The 16,133-nt window shown below is 40.0% G+C and overlaps 1 protein-coding gene across 4 annotated transcripts in view; it reads right to left on the reverse strand.

Annotated features, from left to right (window-relative positions):
* LOC127375926 (coiled-coil domain-containing protein 183-like) overlaps positions 1 to 16,133 on the reverse strand; it is a 74,457-nt gene that overhangs the window by 42,842 nt on the left and 15,482 nt on the right. Inside the window, exons 10-14 of one of the 4 annotated variants that reach the window (XM_051422352.1) lie at positions 15,091 to 15,251; positions 13,729 to 13,888; positions 12,207 to 12,332; positions 11,584 to 11,653; positions 1,191 to 1,296 (exon numbers count right to left, since the gene is read on the reverse strand). In XM_051422352.1, coding sequence (XP_051278312.1) covers positions 1,191 to 1,296; positions 11,584 to 11,653; positions 12,207 to 12,332; positions 13,729 to 13,888; positions 15,091 to 15,251 — 623 coding nt within the window. Of the gene's footprint in view, positions 1 to 1,190; positions 1,297 to 9,340; positions 9,604 to 10,718; positions 11,654 to 12,206; positions 12,333 to 13,728; positions 13,889 to 15,090; positions 15,252 to 16,133 lie in introns of those variants that run through there. The other 3 variants (XM_051422354.1, XM_051422353.1, XR_007887462.1) reach the window with 3 other exon arrangements.

The following is a 16,133-nucleotide window of genomic DNA, read 5'->3' on the forward strand; positions in this document are numbered from 1 at the left end:
CAAACATTTCACATCATCATTAAAGTTAGTCATGGAGTTCCACAAGGTTCTGTGGTTGGACCAATTCTATTCACTTTGCTTGCTTGCTTGCTTGCTTCCCTTAAGCCAGGGGTGTCAAACTAATTTTGGTTCAGAGGCCACATACAGCCCAATTTGACCTTAAGTGGGCCGGACCAGTAAAATTAAAACATTATTACCTATAAATAGCAAAAAACCCTATTTTTTCTCTTTGTTTTAGTGCAAAGAAATAGAAATACATTCTGAAAATGTTCACATTTAATGAACTTTCAACCTGAATTTTCTTAAGGAAAATAAGTGCAATTTCAACAATATTATGCCTCAGTTTATCATGTACACATGTGCATTACAATTTAAAGATCACAGTGGATGTGGATCTACAAAGCCACAAAACATTAAGTAACTAATGTACCTGGAACTGAACGATATAGTATTTTACTTTATGATTAAAACAACTTGTCAAGATCTAGAAATTATTTTAAATTTACATACATTGCCACATCTGTGCAGTAATCCTGACCACCTGAACTGACTCACCGCACCATACAAACTGAAGTGGGAGCTATTAAGAAAGGTTAAGTTATCCTACTGTCTTATACATGTATACAATTTATACAGTGCATGAGCAATAGAGTTCCACCAAACCAACTCTTTTGTACTGAAGCTGCTGACTGACATATTAGCACACAATGTTCAGTGTCTTTAAACATTCACACAGTAAGTATGCATTTTCAAAGAGCTGTATTCTTCAGTGTGCAAAAGTGTCTGAAGCAGGATTTTACATGAAGTAGGTTTACTCACTGTTAAATTTGCTCCTGAAACATCTTTTAGCCTTTACGAGTGCATCAATATCAGGCATCAAATCCTGAGTAGCAGCCAATCTCAGAATGTCATTGAAATGCTTATGTGTGAGCCTTGAGAGCAACTTTGTTTTGTTGATGCTCATTACAGAGAAAACCTGTTCACAAAGGTAGGTAGTCCCAAACAAGCACAAAACTTTTACAGCAAGGACTGTCAGTTTGGGGTAACCCGGCAAGAGATATGATAAAATGTGTCCAAGCTCGTCGGACAACCACTTCCATGACATGAGAAGTGTCATGGAAGTGCATTCTGTACATTCTATACAGTGAAATGTCCAAAAACCATGTCCTCCGTTTGCGGCCTGTACTTACTCTCTGAATTTTGTCACAACACCTGCTTTTTTCCCAATCATTGATGGTGCCCTGTCCGTAGCCATGCTGACACCACGAGCCCAGTCTAGTCCGATCAAGTCCAGCGCTACAACGAGACAGATGAAAATGTCATCGGCTGTTGTGGTGTCCGTCATAGGCACCAACTCAAGGAACTCTTTGGTGACGGTCAAAGTCTCATCAACACCACGATTGAATATGGCCAGCTGAGCAACATCTGTAATGTCCGCGCTCTCATCAATTGTCTGTTGGCTGTCCAAATCTGCCGACAGATCTGAAATCCTGTCTGCAACAGTGTTTCTCATCAGACTGATGTTAGCAAAAGCCTGTCGCTTCTCAGGGCACATGATTTCTGCAGCCTTCAGCATGCATGTTTTCACAAACTTCACTTTATCCTCAGCAGTTGGTGAACAACACATACGGAGGCTCCACTTTGGTCTTGAGAAGCGGCGGCCTTTATTCACCAACAACTGTAACTCACAATGTACATTTACTGCTAAACCTGATAACTTAGGGCTAACCCATGTCTCTCGCTGCTCTGCTGCTGTTCACCGTCACACTCTTTCACACACTCCCGCTCGCTCTCTCTCGCTCTACCACACACGTTGCGCTCGCACATCACGCACTGCTCTATTCCTTAAAGGAGCTACGCTACTCTTATAACATGATGGTGCCCCAGAGGGTAATTTGGACAGCAAAAGAAGAACAGATAGCGCATTGTTGCCATCTGCTGTTTAGTTCTTGGTCTCAGCATATGTTCGCTACTCTGTCTTCTCTGTAATTTTCACACTTTGCAAAGTCATCCTGCGGGCCAGATTGAACCCTCTTGTGGGCCGGTAGTTTGACACCTCTGCCATAGGCAATATTATTAGGAATCACTCCATTAACTTTCACTGTTATGCAGATGATACCCAGTTATATCTGTCGATCAAGCCCGATGAAATTAATCAGTTATCTAAGTCTTAAGGACATAAAAACCTGGATGAGCTGCAATTAAACTCAGAAAAAATGGAAGTTCTTGTACTTGGCCCCAAACACCTCTGAGAACACTGTGTAAAGATATAGTTACTCTAGACGGTATTACCTTGGCCTCCAGCACCACTGTCAGGAATCTTGGAGTTCTTGGAGAGACAGACAGAGAGACAGACAGACAGACAGACAGACATGTGCACAGCAACAACAATAGCAACAACTACACTAATAGTAGTGACTGATGATAATGAACATGACAACAGCAACGATGGGGGACAATGAGCAGTGTCAACAGCAACAATAGTAACCGTAGCTATAATAATGCTTATAATAATAATAACACTAATATCAGTGATATTGCAATGGCAGTCAAGCAGGACCATGGCAGGAGGCTCCACCAGGATCCATGAGAACTTGCGAGACGAGAAAGCACAAGAATTTCGGGGAAGAAGTGAAGTTAGTAACATGCATTAATGGGACATGAATGAGTGCAGAAAGAGAGAGGAAGAGAGGGGCTCAGTGCACCATGGGAAATCCCCCAATAGTCTAGGCCTATAGCAGCATAACTAAGGGATGGTTCAGGACTCACGTGAGCCAGCACTAACAATAAGCTTTATCAAAGAGGAATGTCTTAAGCCCACTCTTGAATGTGGTGAGGGTGTCTGCCTCCTGAACCACAACTGTAAGCTGGTTCCACAGGAGAGGAGCTTGATAACTGAAGGCTCTGGCTCCTGTTCTACTTTTAGAGACTATAGGAACCACAAGTAGCCCTGCATTCAGAGAACGCAGTGTTCTAGTGGGGTAATAGGGTACTATGAGCTCTTTAAGATATAAAGGGGCCTGACCATGAAGAGCTTTATAGGATTTATTTGTGATTCCTGGCAAGAGTCTGCAGAGGCTTCAGTACATCCAAAACTCTGCAGCTAGGATCCTGATGAGAGTGCGGAAACATGAGCACATTACCCCCATTCTCCACTCACTCCACTGGCTTCCCGTCTCCACCAGGATTGACTACAAGGTTTCTCTCCTCACACATCGATGCATCCCCCCCACCTCAAAGAACTCATCAACCCCCAACACAACACGCTCCCTCCGCTCCACTCACTCAAACCTCCCCCGCATACCCAGAACCAGACTCAGGACCATGGGAGATAGGGCCTTTTGTGTTGCCGCCCCACATCTGTGGAATGCCCTCCCTGACACCTTGAGGGCACCACAATCCACTGACTGTTTTAAAAAGGATCTTAAGACATTTCTTTTTAGCAAAGCTTTTGGTCCCTTTTAGATGTTTTTTTTTAAAAACCTTTTTTATTTTTTATTCTTTACTCCTTTTCTTATTTAGTGCTTATCTCTTTGTGTTTCTAACCTGTAGAACTTTGAGATCTTTTGATGAAAAGGGCATTATAAATAAAATGTATTATTATTTATTATTATTATTATTATTATTATTATTATTATTATGGGTGAGGAGGAGAATTTTAAATTCTATTCTAAATTTTACAGGGAGCCAGTGCAGAGAAGCTAGATGTGATCTCTTTTTCTAGTTCCTGTCACTACTTGTGCTGCAGCATTTTAAATTAATTGGAGCGTTTTAATGGACTTATTGGGGCAACTTGATAATAAAGAGTTGCAGTAATCCAGCCTAGAAGTAACAAATGCATGGATTAGTTTTTCTGCATCTGTCTGTGATAGGATCCGTCTAATTTTTGTAATATTACGTAAATGAAAGAAGGCAGTCCTAGAGGTCTGCTTCATGTGGGAATTAAATGACAAATCGTGATCAAAGATAACTCCAAGATTCCTGACAGTGGTGCTAGAGGCCAAGGTTATGCCATCTAGAGTAACTATATATTTAGACAGTGAGTCTCTAAGGTTTTTGGGGCCAAGAACAAGAATTTCGTTTAACATCAGAAAATTGCAGCTCATCCAGGATTTTATGTCCTTAAGACATGTTTGTATTAAGATAATTGATTAGTTTCATCGGGCTTGGTCGATAGATATAACTGCGTATCATCTGCATAACAGTAAAAGTTAATGGAGTGATTCCTAATAATGTTGCCAAAAGGGAGCATATATAAAGTAAATAGTATTGGTCCAAGTACAGAACCTTGTGGAACTCCATGACTAACTAGTAATTTATTGACGATTCATCGTTAACATGTACAAACTGCGAACGATCTGATAAATATGACTTAAACCAGCTTAGTGCGGTTCCTTTAATGCCAATTTGATGCTCAAGTCTCTGTAAAAGAATATCATGGTCAATGGTGTCAAATGCAGCTCTAAGATCTAATAATACAAGTACAGAGACAAGTCCATTGTCTGAAGCAATCAAAAGGTCATTATTAACTTTAAGCAGAGTTGTCTCTGTGCTGTGATGAACTCTAAAACCTGACTGAAAATCCTCAAATAAACTATTGTTATGTAAAAAGTCACACAACCGTTTGGCGACTACTTTCTCCAGAATCTTAGAGAGGAAGGGAAGGTTAGAAATTGGTCTATAATTGGCTAAAACCCCTGGGTCAAGAGTGGGCTTTTTAAGAAGGGGTTTAATTACAGCTACTTTAAAGGACTGTGGTACATATCCTAATAATAAAGAAAAATTAATCATATCCAGTAAAGAAGTGCCAATTAAGGGTACAACTTCTTTAAGCAGCCTAGTTGGGATCGGGTCTAACAGACAGGTTGATGGCTTCGTTGTAGAAATTATTGAAGTTAACTGATGAAGATTGATAGCAAAAAAACAGTCTAAATATATATCTGAGTTTACATTAGTTAAAGTTCCTGAACTTGGAGAGCCACTGATAGCTGTTGATGGCAGTTGGTGATTAATTTTCTCTCTAATAGTAATAATTTTATTATAAAAGAAGCTCATGAAGTCATTGCTACTTTAGTTTATGGGGATATGTGGCTCAATAGAGCTGTGACTCTCATTCACACACCGATGCACAGCTCAAGGCAATATCTTGCAAGGCAATATCTTGCTCAAGGATTATTGACATGTGGCAGGAGGAGCCTAGGATTGAACCAACAACCTTCCGATTAGGGGACGACCTGCTCTGCCTCTGCACCACAGCCTCACAGATCTACTCCCATGGCTGCAGACTGTAAAAGGGGTTTCAGACTAATCTTGCAAAGCAAGTTACAATCAGCGTCCTTTGAGGAAACACTGGCAGCTATGGGGGTGGGCACTAGGTGTGATGCAGCGAGAAGACACTGTTTGTTAAACAACAATGGCAGCTGCTTCAGTAAGAGTTTGATTACCTTTTAATGGTTAATTGATCTGGTTGAAGTTTGCCTGTGATAAACAGGGACAGACAGATGGTTCATCCAATCACCTGCTGAGTATTTTAAGTGCCTGCCCTTTTCCAAACAGTTTCCAGGGATGACGTCCCAGATAGTTCTGTGTAACAAACCAGTCAGCCGTTGCTGCCAGTATAGTATGGTACATATCCTAATACAACTTGGAGAATGGTTATGTTGGGACAGGGTTGTTCTGTTGGAAGAAAAGAGACGACTGCCGCAACAAAAGGTAAGAGGCTTTTTGCCAATATTCATGTGCAGTCTTGACTAGGCCTGAGGCCTAAGTAATGGTCAAAAGAGTTAGCGATCAAAAGAGTTAAAGAGTAATGGTCAAAAGACTTAAAGACCAAAAGAGTGTAAGGGCCTAAAACAGTTTATGGAAGTACTGCAGCACCTCCATTGTTTCTAAAGTAAACACAACCTGTTAAGCGCATGGCTTTTGTGCTGCTGTCATAAGAGTCTATGACGGTTCAACCTTTTCAACTTGCTGTTCGCCGTGTGACCATGGCAACCACAAAATGGAAAATCATACAGGAGCTGATTTTACTGTATCTGAGTTCCCTGAATGCAGCCTGTGTCATACAGACTGGTAGGATCGAAGGAACCTTGGAGCCACCATGGCGACCAAATGTCATACACACTGAAAGCACATAGGATTACAACATCCTCACCTCACTTTTCCATTGCAAGCATGTAGGAGAAACTACAATGGCAGCAAAACTCGCAAAAAACATTACCGCCCCTGTCTAGAGCCAGTGTTTAGTTTGTCCCTTCTGGGCTACTGTGGAAAAATGGTTGACTCCACAGAAGAGGACCTGATACTTCTGTAGATAAAAAGGTATTAGGAATACGATCATTGTGAGTACTTGTTCATTGTATAACTGAATGAATGGGATCTAAACCATCTTGCTGTCAATGGAATATGTCAGGTTGAAAGAATTAAATGGTAAATGTACTTCTATAGCGCCTTTCAAGTCCTCCGACCACCTAGAAGGGCTTTAACAATATTCATCAACTCATTCATACACATTCCTAAATTCATAGCATTGGGTGCAATTACTTCGACGTGCAGCAGGTAACCTTCCGATAAGCAGTCGACCCTCTCTACCTCTGAGCCACAGCTCAACTTAACTAATGCTAACAAAACATTGAAGCTTGAAATGAGATATTTTGCTCCCCAAACGATTTGAGACAACAGATCAAAGCGTGACATATATTATCTCACTTAGAAATAAAAATGTTCTCCATGTATTAAAAAACAACATTTTATTCCACTCTTTTTTCCATCTGGCTGACGTGGCTTTTTACATGCCTGTCATCTCCTTCCATATCAGCCTAGCTCTTGACATCAACAAAAGAAATGGCCTCTAGTCACATCATGTCCTAGATCCACACTGGTGACCAAGGTACACACTGCAAAAAGGGTTATCCAATGTCCAATCTTAGTTTTCAGAAGAATTCCTATTAAATATGATATTTCTTATTTAAAATACCTTTTTCAGCATAACTCCGTAATGGACACTGCTTATCTCTCGTATCTTAAAAGGCAGTAAAACCAGTAATGTGTAGTTTTTCAGTGGAACATTTTTCTATTTCTGGCCAGTGTTCTACAGTCCAGTAACAGTTATCTGCTACTGATTGTTAACCTGACCACTTTGATTTAAGTCCCTCATCAGGCTGTAATCATAGGTCAGCATGCAATAGTGCTTTGGGTGAATGGTTGGTATATTTAGTTATGTGTAACCATGCCAACGGACAGCATCTATGGTGACTGTGTAAGTCAGACTGTGAACTTGATAGAAGAGAAATGTGGGGTGGATGTCTTGAATAAAACATGGTATATAGCATAGCCAATAAACAACAGGGAAGTTTTCAAAAGTCATTCCTTATTTACATAATTTTAAATACTGACTTCTGCATTCATTGTACATTTCTTTCTTAGTGCTATTGTATAATTCTAATAATTTGATGAGAACCAGTCTCTGTTTGACAGCATTATTTAATAGGAATCATTTTAAAATTATTTAAATTCACTGATAAATTACTGTGCTGCTTAATGTATGGTGTATTCTTTTTTTGATTGCATTCTAGGTCGTAAAATACTGTAGTGCTAAATCACATGTTCCAACTCCTTGTCAGTACTTCGGTGGAAGGTCTGCCTTTTTGTCTAGATGGGCCCAGATGAGATCTGATTAGCGTATAATATGTTCATTTTCATGTAGGCAGACTTTCTCCTTGCCAGACTCACTTTCACCTAAGCTGGGATTCAATCCAGTGAAAAACTGAAACACCAGCTTCAACATCTGAGTCTGTTGTCTTAAATTAGTTGCACAATGCTCCCTCCCTGTGGTTCAAGAGATGCTCTACAATTTTTAATTTTACACTTAAGGGTGCTTTACGTACAGAATACACGTATGTTCACTGAGGGGCTTTAACTGTTAAAACTGTAAAGTGAAATAATTCACATACAGTGGGTACGGAAAGTATTCAGACCCCTTTAAATTTTTCACTCTTTGGTTCATTGCAGCCATTTGCTAAAATCAAAAAAGTTCATTTTATTTCTCATTAATGTACACTCAGCACCCCATCTTGACAGAAAAAAACAGAAATGTAGAAATTTTTGCAAATTTATTAAAAAAGAAAAACTGAAATATCACACGGTCATAAGTATTCAGACCCTTTGCTGTGACACTCATATTTAACTCACATGCTGTCCATTTCTTCTGATCCTCCTTGAGATGGTCCTGCTCCTTCATTGGAGTCTAGCTGTGTTTAATTAAACTGATTGGACTTGATTAGGAAAGGCACACACCTGTCTATATAAGACCTTACAGCTCACAGTGCATGTCAGAGCAAATGAGAATCATGAGGTCGAAGGAACTGCCCAAGGAGCTCAGAGACAGAATTGTGGCAAGGCACAGATCTGGCCAAGGTTACAAAAGAATTTCTGCAGCACTCAAGGTTCCTAAGAGCACAGTGGCCTCCATAATCCTTAAATGGAAGATGTTTGGGACGACCAGAACTCTTCCTAGACCTGGCCGTCCAGCCAAACTGAGCAATCGTGGGAGAAGAGCCTTGGGGAGGGAGGTAAAGAAGAACCCAAAAATCACTGTGGCTGAGCTCCAATTCTAAGCGGTATGTGTGGAGAAAACCAGGCACTGCTCATCACCTGCCCAATACAATCCCAACAGTGAAATATGGTGGTGGCAGCATCATGCTATGGGGATGTTTTTCAGCTGCAAGGTCAGGACGACTGGTTGCAATTGAAGGAAAGATGAATGCGGCCAAGTACAGAGATATCCTGGAAGAAAACCTTTTCCAGAGTGCTCAGGACCTCAGACTGGGCCGAAGGTTCACCTTCCAACAAGACAATGAGCCTAAGCACACGGCTAAAATAACAAAGGAGTGGCTTTGGAACAACTCTGTGACCATTCTTGACTGGCCCAGCCAGAGCCCTGACCTAAACCCAATTGAGCATCTCTGGAGAGACCTGAAAATGGCTTCACCACCTTCACGTTCACCATCCAACCTGACAGAACTGGAGAGGATCTGCAAGGAAGCATGGCAGAGGATCCCCAAATCCAGGTGTGAAAAACTTGTTGCATCATTCCCAAGAAGACTCATGGCTGTACTAGCTAAAAAGGGTCCTTCTACTCAATACTGAGCAAAGGGTCTGAATGCTTATGACCATGTGATATTTCAGTTTTGATTTTTTAATAAATTTGCAAAAAATTCTACATTTCTGTTTTTTTTCTGTCAAGATGGGGTGCTGAGTGTACATTAATGAGAAATAAAATGAACTTTTTTGATTTTAGCAAATGGCTGCAAAGAAACAAAGAGTGAAAACTTTAAAGGGGTCTGAATACTTTCCGTACCCACTGTATATTCAAGAGGTTAGTTAAATGAAACTAACTGAGGCATACAAAATAAACTCCTGTTATCTTGTTTATTTCATAAGCCTGATTCTACCCACTGTGTGGTCTGTCCCTCTACTACTTCTTGCAGGCTTTCCTCGCGGACCTCCTGTTCTGCCTGGAATCAATCAGTCTAATGCTGCGTCGTTTGATCTCCTCACGGGATGGAGAGCACTCTTCTTCATCATCACTAAGCTGGGGAGTGCCTGTAAGATGGGTTTTGAGAAAGGAAGGCAGATTCTTGGTCAAGACTAGGCATGGGAGCATATGTCTTGATTATCTTGGTGATACATGATATAGCACAATAATGAGGAAAATATACTTTGAAAATGGCACATACTGGAATCCCTTTACATTTAGTTAAGAAACATATTTATTGCATCACACAGACACCACATCTCCCTGCTCTTTATTTTGGAATCTTATTATTTTATATACTGTTTCAATGGGCAGGCTGAGCCTTCTGCCATGGTAACAGGATTAGGATTTTGGAATGACAAAAACGCGGGCCCCCCCTTTCCCCCTTGTTCAAAATAAATGAGGAAATCTGTATGCTGCAGAGCTAGATAGCTTTTTCAAGTCAAGACATGAAGATATTCACGATCATCACGATTACCGCAATAATTTAAATTCACCATTTGGCTAGCTACCCCTGTTGGTTCTTCTGGAGATTCTCTACTCTGAAAAAATTTGAGCACCTCAAACACACAGATATTCACAATGTACATGGTTGATTTCTTGATTCAAATATTCTCAAATGTGAATTTTGTGGAGAAAAAATGCGCAAAAATAGTATAAAACCATCTGCCTCACAGTCCGCCATTGAACAGTCAGAAGACATGCAATGCATTTTGGGGCAGTTGAGTTTGTATACTCAGAAAGTCTTGCTAATCTACCATACAATCTGGGCATTTCTAGCATACACAAAATTCACATACTATACAGTTGAAACTATATAGTATAGTAGTACAAGTATATGATTTCAAACATGATCAAAGAATGGAGAATGTAAGAATCACTGTAGGTCAAAGGGAGCCACAGGAGAGGGGCTGAAGAGCTGCAGGTTGCCTACCACTGGTGTAGGCGGAACTATGGTGAAACTTGTGATAAACACAAAAGGCCCTATCTAGAGCCAGTGTTTATTTTGTCCCTTCTGGGCTACTGTAGAAACGTGTACTACTGTCGATCCTGGTGGAGCCTCCTGCCATGGTCCTGCTAGATTGCCATTGCCAATACTGTTGTTGCTGTGCGTCTGTTTGTCTGTCTCTCTGTCTCTCTCTCTCTCTCTCACCCCAACTGGTCGAGACAGACGACCACCCACCTAGAGCCGGAGGATCTGTCCTAGGTTTCTGCCTTTTAACAGGCAGTTTTTCCTTGCCCTTGTCGCCAAGTGCTTGCTCATGGTGGTACTGTTGGGTCTCTGTAATTAATGTTTTAAAGAGTTCGGTCTAGACCTGCTCTATTTGAAAAGTGTCCTGAGGTAACTTCTGTTATGAATTGGCGCTATACAAATAAAATTGAATTGAATTGAATTGAATTGGTGGTTCAACATGGCGGATTCTGTGGAAGAGGACCTGCTTCCTCTGTAGTTCTAATGTAACGAAAACACAACAACAATAGATCCTCCTAAATGTTACACACTGGATCTAAGAAATATTTTATATATAACAAAAGCTAAAGTTGGTAAGACAATGTTCCTATCCTAACTTGCTTGCAGTATAGGACATTTTTATTCCACAAGCATCCTAGCTTCCTAAAAGCTTACATAAACTCTGCACACTTTGACTTTTCCACCAGGTAGTGTACTTGTTTAACCTGTATGGCTGCTCTTTAAATATTTTTTTGAAATTCCACCAGGAGAGCTGCAGTGCATCCCAGAAGTGTCTCTCCACTCTGCTCCATGTAGAATAAATGGATTATATACTTGAATATGCATCTGATCTATTTTTGACAGAACCGCAACCTGCTCGAGTCAAGCAGCACAGATCAACTTTGTGGCAGCAAGCCAGAAGTCTATCAGGCAGGTTAGAGGAGATTCAAAGCGGAGAAACACAGTTTTGTATCTTTTTTAAGGACAAAATGCACAAGCCTCAGTGCCCTAACCCATTCCACTATTTTAGTCCAGTATGTTGTTTGCCTCAATTCTTCAGTCCATACTTGGATGCATCCGGTTCTGTAAGACTCACCTATAGGGGTGGTTGGTCTCTTGTTGTTCTTCAACTCCATCATGTTAAGCTCTTCCAACAAATCATAAACCTAAGGAAGAAAGAGGCAGGGGGCAAAGGTTATGAGGGTTAACACATTAACCCGATACAACAGACTCAAGATCACAGCTCAACAAGAATTGCAACATTATAAGCTACAAGAAGAAAACATAAATCTTATGAACAACTGATTGGACAGATACGTACAAATTAACAGACACATTTGAGAACATGCCAAAAACATTATTTTATAAATACTGTAGATCAATCTTCTCATGTAACTCTGGTTTAAAGCTGCAGTAGGTAATCTTTGCTGAAACTTTCACTATACATATATAGTATATATATAGTTACATTAAATTAATTAGTGGTAACTGATAAAGAAAATAGTAAAATTTAAAGATTTTAAGAAGCTATACAAAATCTGTGTATTGGTAGCTCAGATACATAACTATTAATATCAATGATAAAGCACCAATGTTTAGAAAGCTATAACGTCAACACAAAATAATAGATTAAACACATCAACCTGTCTGGTCCTGTGAAAATAGCTTTAGTCAGACCCACAGTGAAAGAAAATTTAAAGTATTGGTGAATTGTAGCACCTTATCTTGGTCCAGGCCGCTAATCTCAGGTTCCTTCTCTAATGCTCTTTGTTGTAATGTTGGTAGACGGGCGCTGATATCCCTTAGTTTGTCTAAGCTGTCAGTACTGAATGCACTGGGCAGCTCCTGAAGAGGAGTGAAAGTTTTGGTGAATACGTCATATCGATCATTCCAAAAGTGTGTGCCTGATTTCTCGACAATCAGTCGTCAATCAGAGTTGTCAAAATATTTAAAATCCAAAAGCCAAAAATGTAAACCTGCTGGTTGCCTTAGAAGAAAGGTAAGAGGATCAACCAAATCAGTAGAATCTATATTCTGGGAACCACCAATGTTTGTATGACGATTTTGGCAATTCATCCAAAACAAGCTGACATGATACTAAGATAGTGAAACATGGTAAACATTATATCTGCTAAACAGCAGCATGTTAGCATCATTACTGTGAATATGTTAGCATACTGATGCTAGCATTTACATGATTTACAGCCTCACAGAGCTGTTAGTATGGATGTAGACTCCAGCATTATCTAATCAGACACAACACATCCATTAATTTATTCTCCCACAGTGCAATGCACAAAGGCCTCCTCATACCAAGATTGTGGATGATCTTAAACAAAAATGTAAGTATTAATTATAAAGACATTAAAACGTGGCATTTGAAAATCGCAGTTTGTATTGTATTTGTACTATGTATTTCATGTGTATATGTTGATTTTCTTGTAATTGCTAAAACAGTATACACTATACACCATGACATTTAGTAAGTAATGTATTTACTATGTAGTATTGATCTGGGGCACAGCTTTGGGCTTGTAACACTATAGCCGCACAATGAAGGCATTGCTTCACCGCCAGTATGGAGAGGAAAAAGCTAAGCAACAAGCTTTGACTTTTTCAAGGTACATATGGCATGTTTGCATGGTATAAAAGCTGCTGTAGGTAACTTTTATAAAAATAACTTGCTGGAATTCTCACTGTGCCATGACAGTAGTACATGAGACATAATCTGTGGGGTAAATCTGGTCCCTCTGGCTCCTTCTAGCGCTTCTAATGGCATTTGCAAGAATCAACTGGGCCTGGACAAAACAACCAATCAGAGCTGAGAAAGATATAGAAAGGCTCTGAGTTAGGTGCACTGAGATAGTTGATTGTTGACTCTCATTCCCAGGGTTCCAAAGCATCCGTATCCCTGGGGATTACACTCATCAATTATCTTTCTTGGCTCTAGTTGCTTTCGTTCAAGCCCAGTGGATTCTTGTGGATGCCATTAGGAGTGCTACAGAGGAACCAGAGGAACATTTTTTACTGTCAGGATATACTAAAAGTTTCAGCAAATATGAAAAAAGTTATTTTTATACAACTTACCTACTGCAGCTTTAAGTTATTATTAATACAGCTTTAAGACAGACTCGGAAGAATCTGAGTCTGTCCCTTACTGACAGTAGTAAACACAAATATGGTCCATCCTGAAGCAATTTTTGAAGGAGAAAGTTTAGAGAAGACAGTTTTTGGTCCAGACCTCCAAGGCTACACAGCTCATCCTGAAGTAGAAGTTGTTGACCCCGAACTCAACACTGTCCAACAGATCCTGAGACTGCTTCAGCTCAGCCTGCAGTCGTTGAACACGGTCCACTTCCTGATTCAGCCATGCCTGCAATTGTTCCTTCAGCTTGTCAAACCTTGAGATAAACAGATGGAGGTTTTTTGAGACAGCCCCTCTCTCCTTATGTAATAAAAGCAAAACACGGTATTAAAATGCCACAGTGAGCAGTATATGATTCAACTTTTAATGGCCCCATTTGAAGCTGTCTCACAGTTCTTCAGCACAAACTGTCCCTGTGCCATCTATTTAAGAAGATTAAGTGATGAGTGTAACAAGCGGAACAAATATTGAATATGTCACTGTGAAACACTGTGAGAATGGCCTGAGGTGCTGGGAGAGGGGATTGTGAAAAAATCTCAGGAGAAATCAGCAAAGACATCAATCAGGCCCAATCAACCCACAAAAGGATGTTGTCCTCGCTGTGCCAGACTGATAAATCTTCAATTCAGCCACAAGCAGCCTTATCAGAGCTGCTAGCACAGAGATGCTTTCAAATAATCATCACCCTCATTAATAACCCCTCCACACAGCCAGGGGCATTAAACTTCTACCTGCCAAGTGAGTTAAAAGACAGATGCGGTGGTCCACATTGATGTCTCACAGCATTTGACAAGACCAGCATCTAGAGCAGACTGGGTTGTATGACTAAAGATGCTATGTCTTACCTATCCATAATTATTGCTTATAGAGTTAAAGTAACCTATCCTAGTATTAGGTCTAAAAGTATATATACTTTAAGTATTATATTCAGATTAAACATAAGGTTTTTAAAACATTTCCAAAAACAATTTTTTTTTCACGTGGCACATTTTTTAAAACTGTCTAAATTTTAAACTGCATTTCCAATGATCCCTGCCCTCATAGCGCATCAGCTGACCGTTTACTTAGCCCATCCGACTATGTGTCACTTATCTTTTAACCATCTTTAAAGTTTGGTTGTCTTTTCCACGTAGACAAACCAAGCATTAACAATTACTCCATTTTCAAAACGGATTCATTTTAAATGTATCTACATATATCGATCAATTTAGTAATTCACCTAATTGTTTGAGCTCTAGTTAAGTTAGATTGTTTTTGAATGAAAGTGGTGTACTAAATTAAAGTCTGATTTAAAGTATAGTAGGTGACCATCTGAGAGCCACATTTTGACTCTTCAACTAACATATATTGTGATATTTACAATTAGTGACAAGGTTGACTATAATACTCAATATGACACTTCAATATAATGTTTCAACAGTGGATAACAGCTGTGTAGCAGAGCTTCAATGACAGTACCGTGTAGTTGCAGGTTTCTCACTGAACTTCAGTTCGGTGTATTGGACCTCCAGATCAGCCAGGGTTTCGGCTTCTTGCCTGATTAGTTCTTTATACTGCGTTACCTCAATGAGGAGCTGCTCCTTGGTGGCTCGTTGTGACACTACCTTGTTAACTAGATCCTATGGAGACAGGCAGACACCATACAGCCAGAAAAACAGTGGTTTAATCAGGCTCTCTGGTCACATAATCAGTCTGCCCCAGGGCATTAAATACTGATGTTTTGTCACACTCCTTGGAGTCTCAAGACAGACGCACAAGTACTCCTTAGTGTCTGTTTGAGAGGCAGTGGGCTGCATCTAACTTCAGTGTAAGCCACCCACGTCAGGTGACGTAGTGTAATGCTATGTGTCTACAAGGTTTTTTTTAGTGCTGTCAAACGATTAAAATATTTAATTGCGATTAATCGCATTAATGTCATAGTTAACTCACAATTAATCACAATTAATCGCACATTTTTATCTATTCTTAATGTCCCTTGATTTCTTTTTGTCCCATTATTTTTTCTAATTTTAATGCTCTTATCAACATGGAAAAGTGGATCAGCTTGCTTTGTGCAAATGTTGTTTTTATAGAAAAATCATCCATTGTCGCCTGGCTTTGACGAGGGGCGGAGAATTTGCATCAGCTGTGTGCTTGGCCATCAAGTGGTATTTCAGACTGGACGTGCTGCGATGATAGCTCAGTTCACAACGACAAAAATCACAGAATCACTTTGGTCTTCTCAATGGAACCATTTGGCAACTTTTTAAAAGTAAACTTTCCATTCAGAATATTATTGGCATCCATTTCGGTGTCCGCGCTCGCCATCCACTCAAAATGTAACGTCTACTACTCTTAAACAAGTGTGTGCGGCGTGCCTGTTGTTTTGTTTCCGGTCTAGCTAGATCCGGTGTGGTGTTGTAGTTTTTCTAATGTTACTTGTTGCAACAGCATGTGAAAAAAACGACAAAGTTAAACAAACGTTAATCTCGTGATAAAAAAATTGACGCCGTTAAAATGGG

Source organism: Dicentrarchus labrax, unplaced genomic scaffold, assembly GCF_905237075.1.
Source record: "Dicentrarchus labrax unplaced genomic scaffold, dlabrax2021, whole genome shotgun sequence".
Taxonomy (NCBI): domain Eukaryota; kingdom Metazoa; phylum Chordata; class Actinopteri; family Moronidae; genus Dicentrarchus; species Dicentrarchus labrax.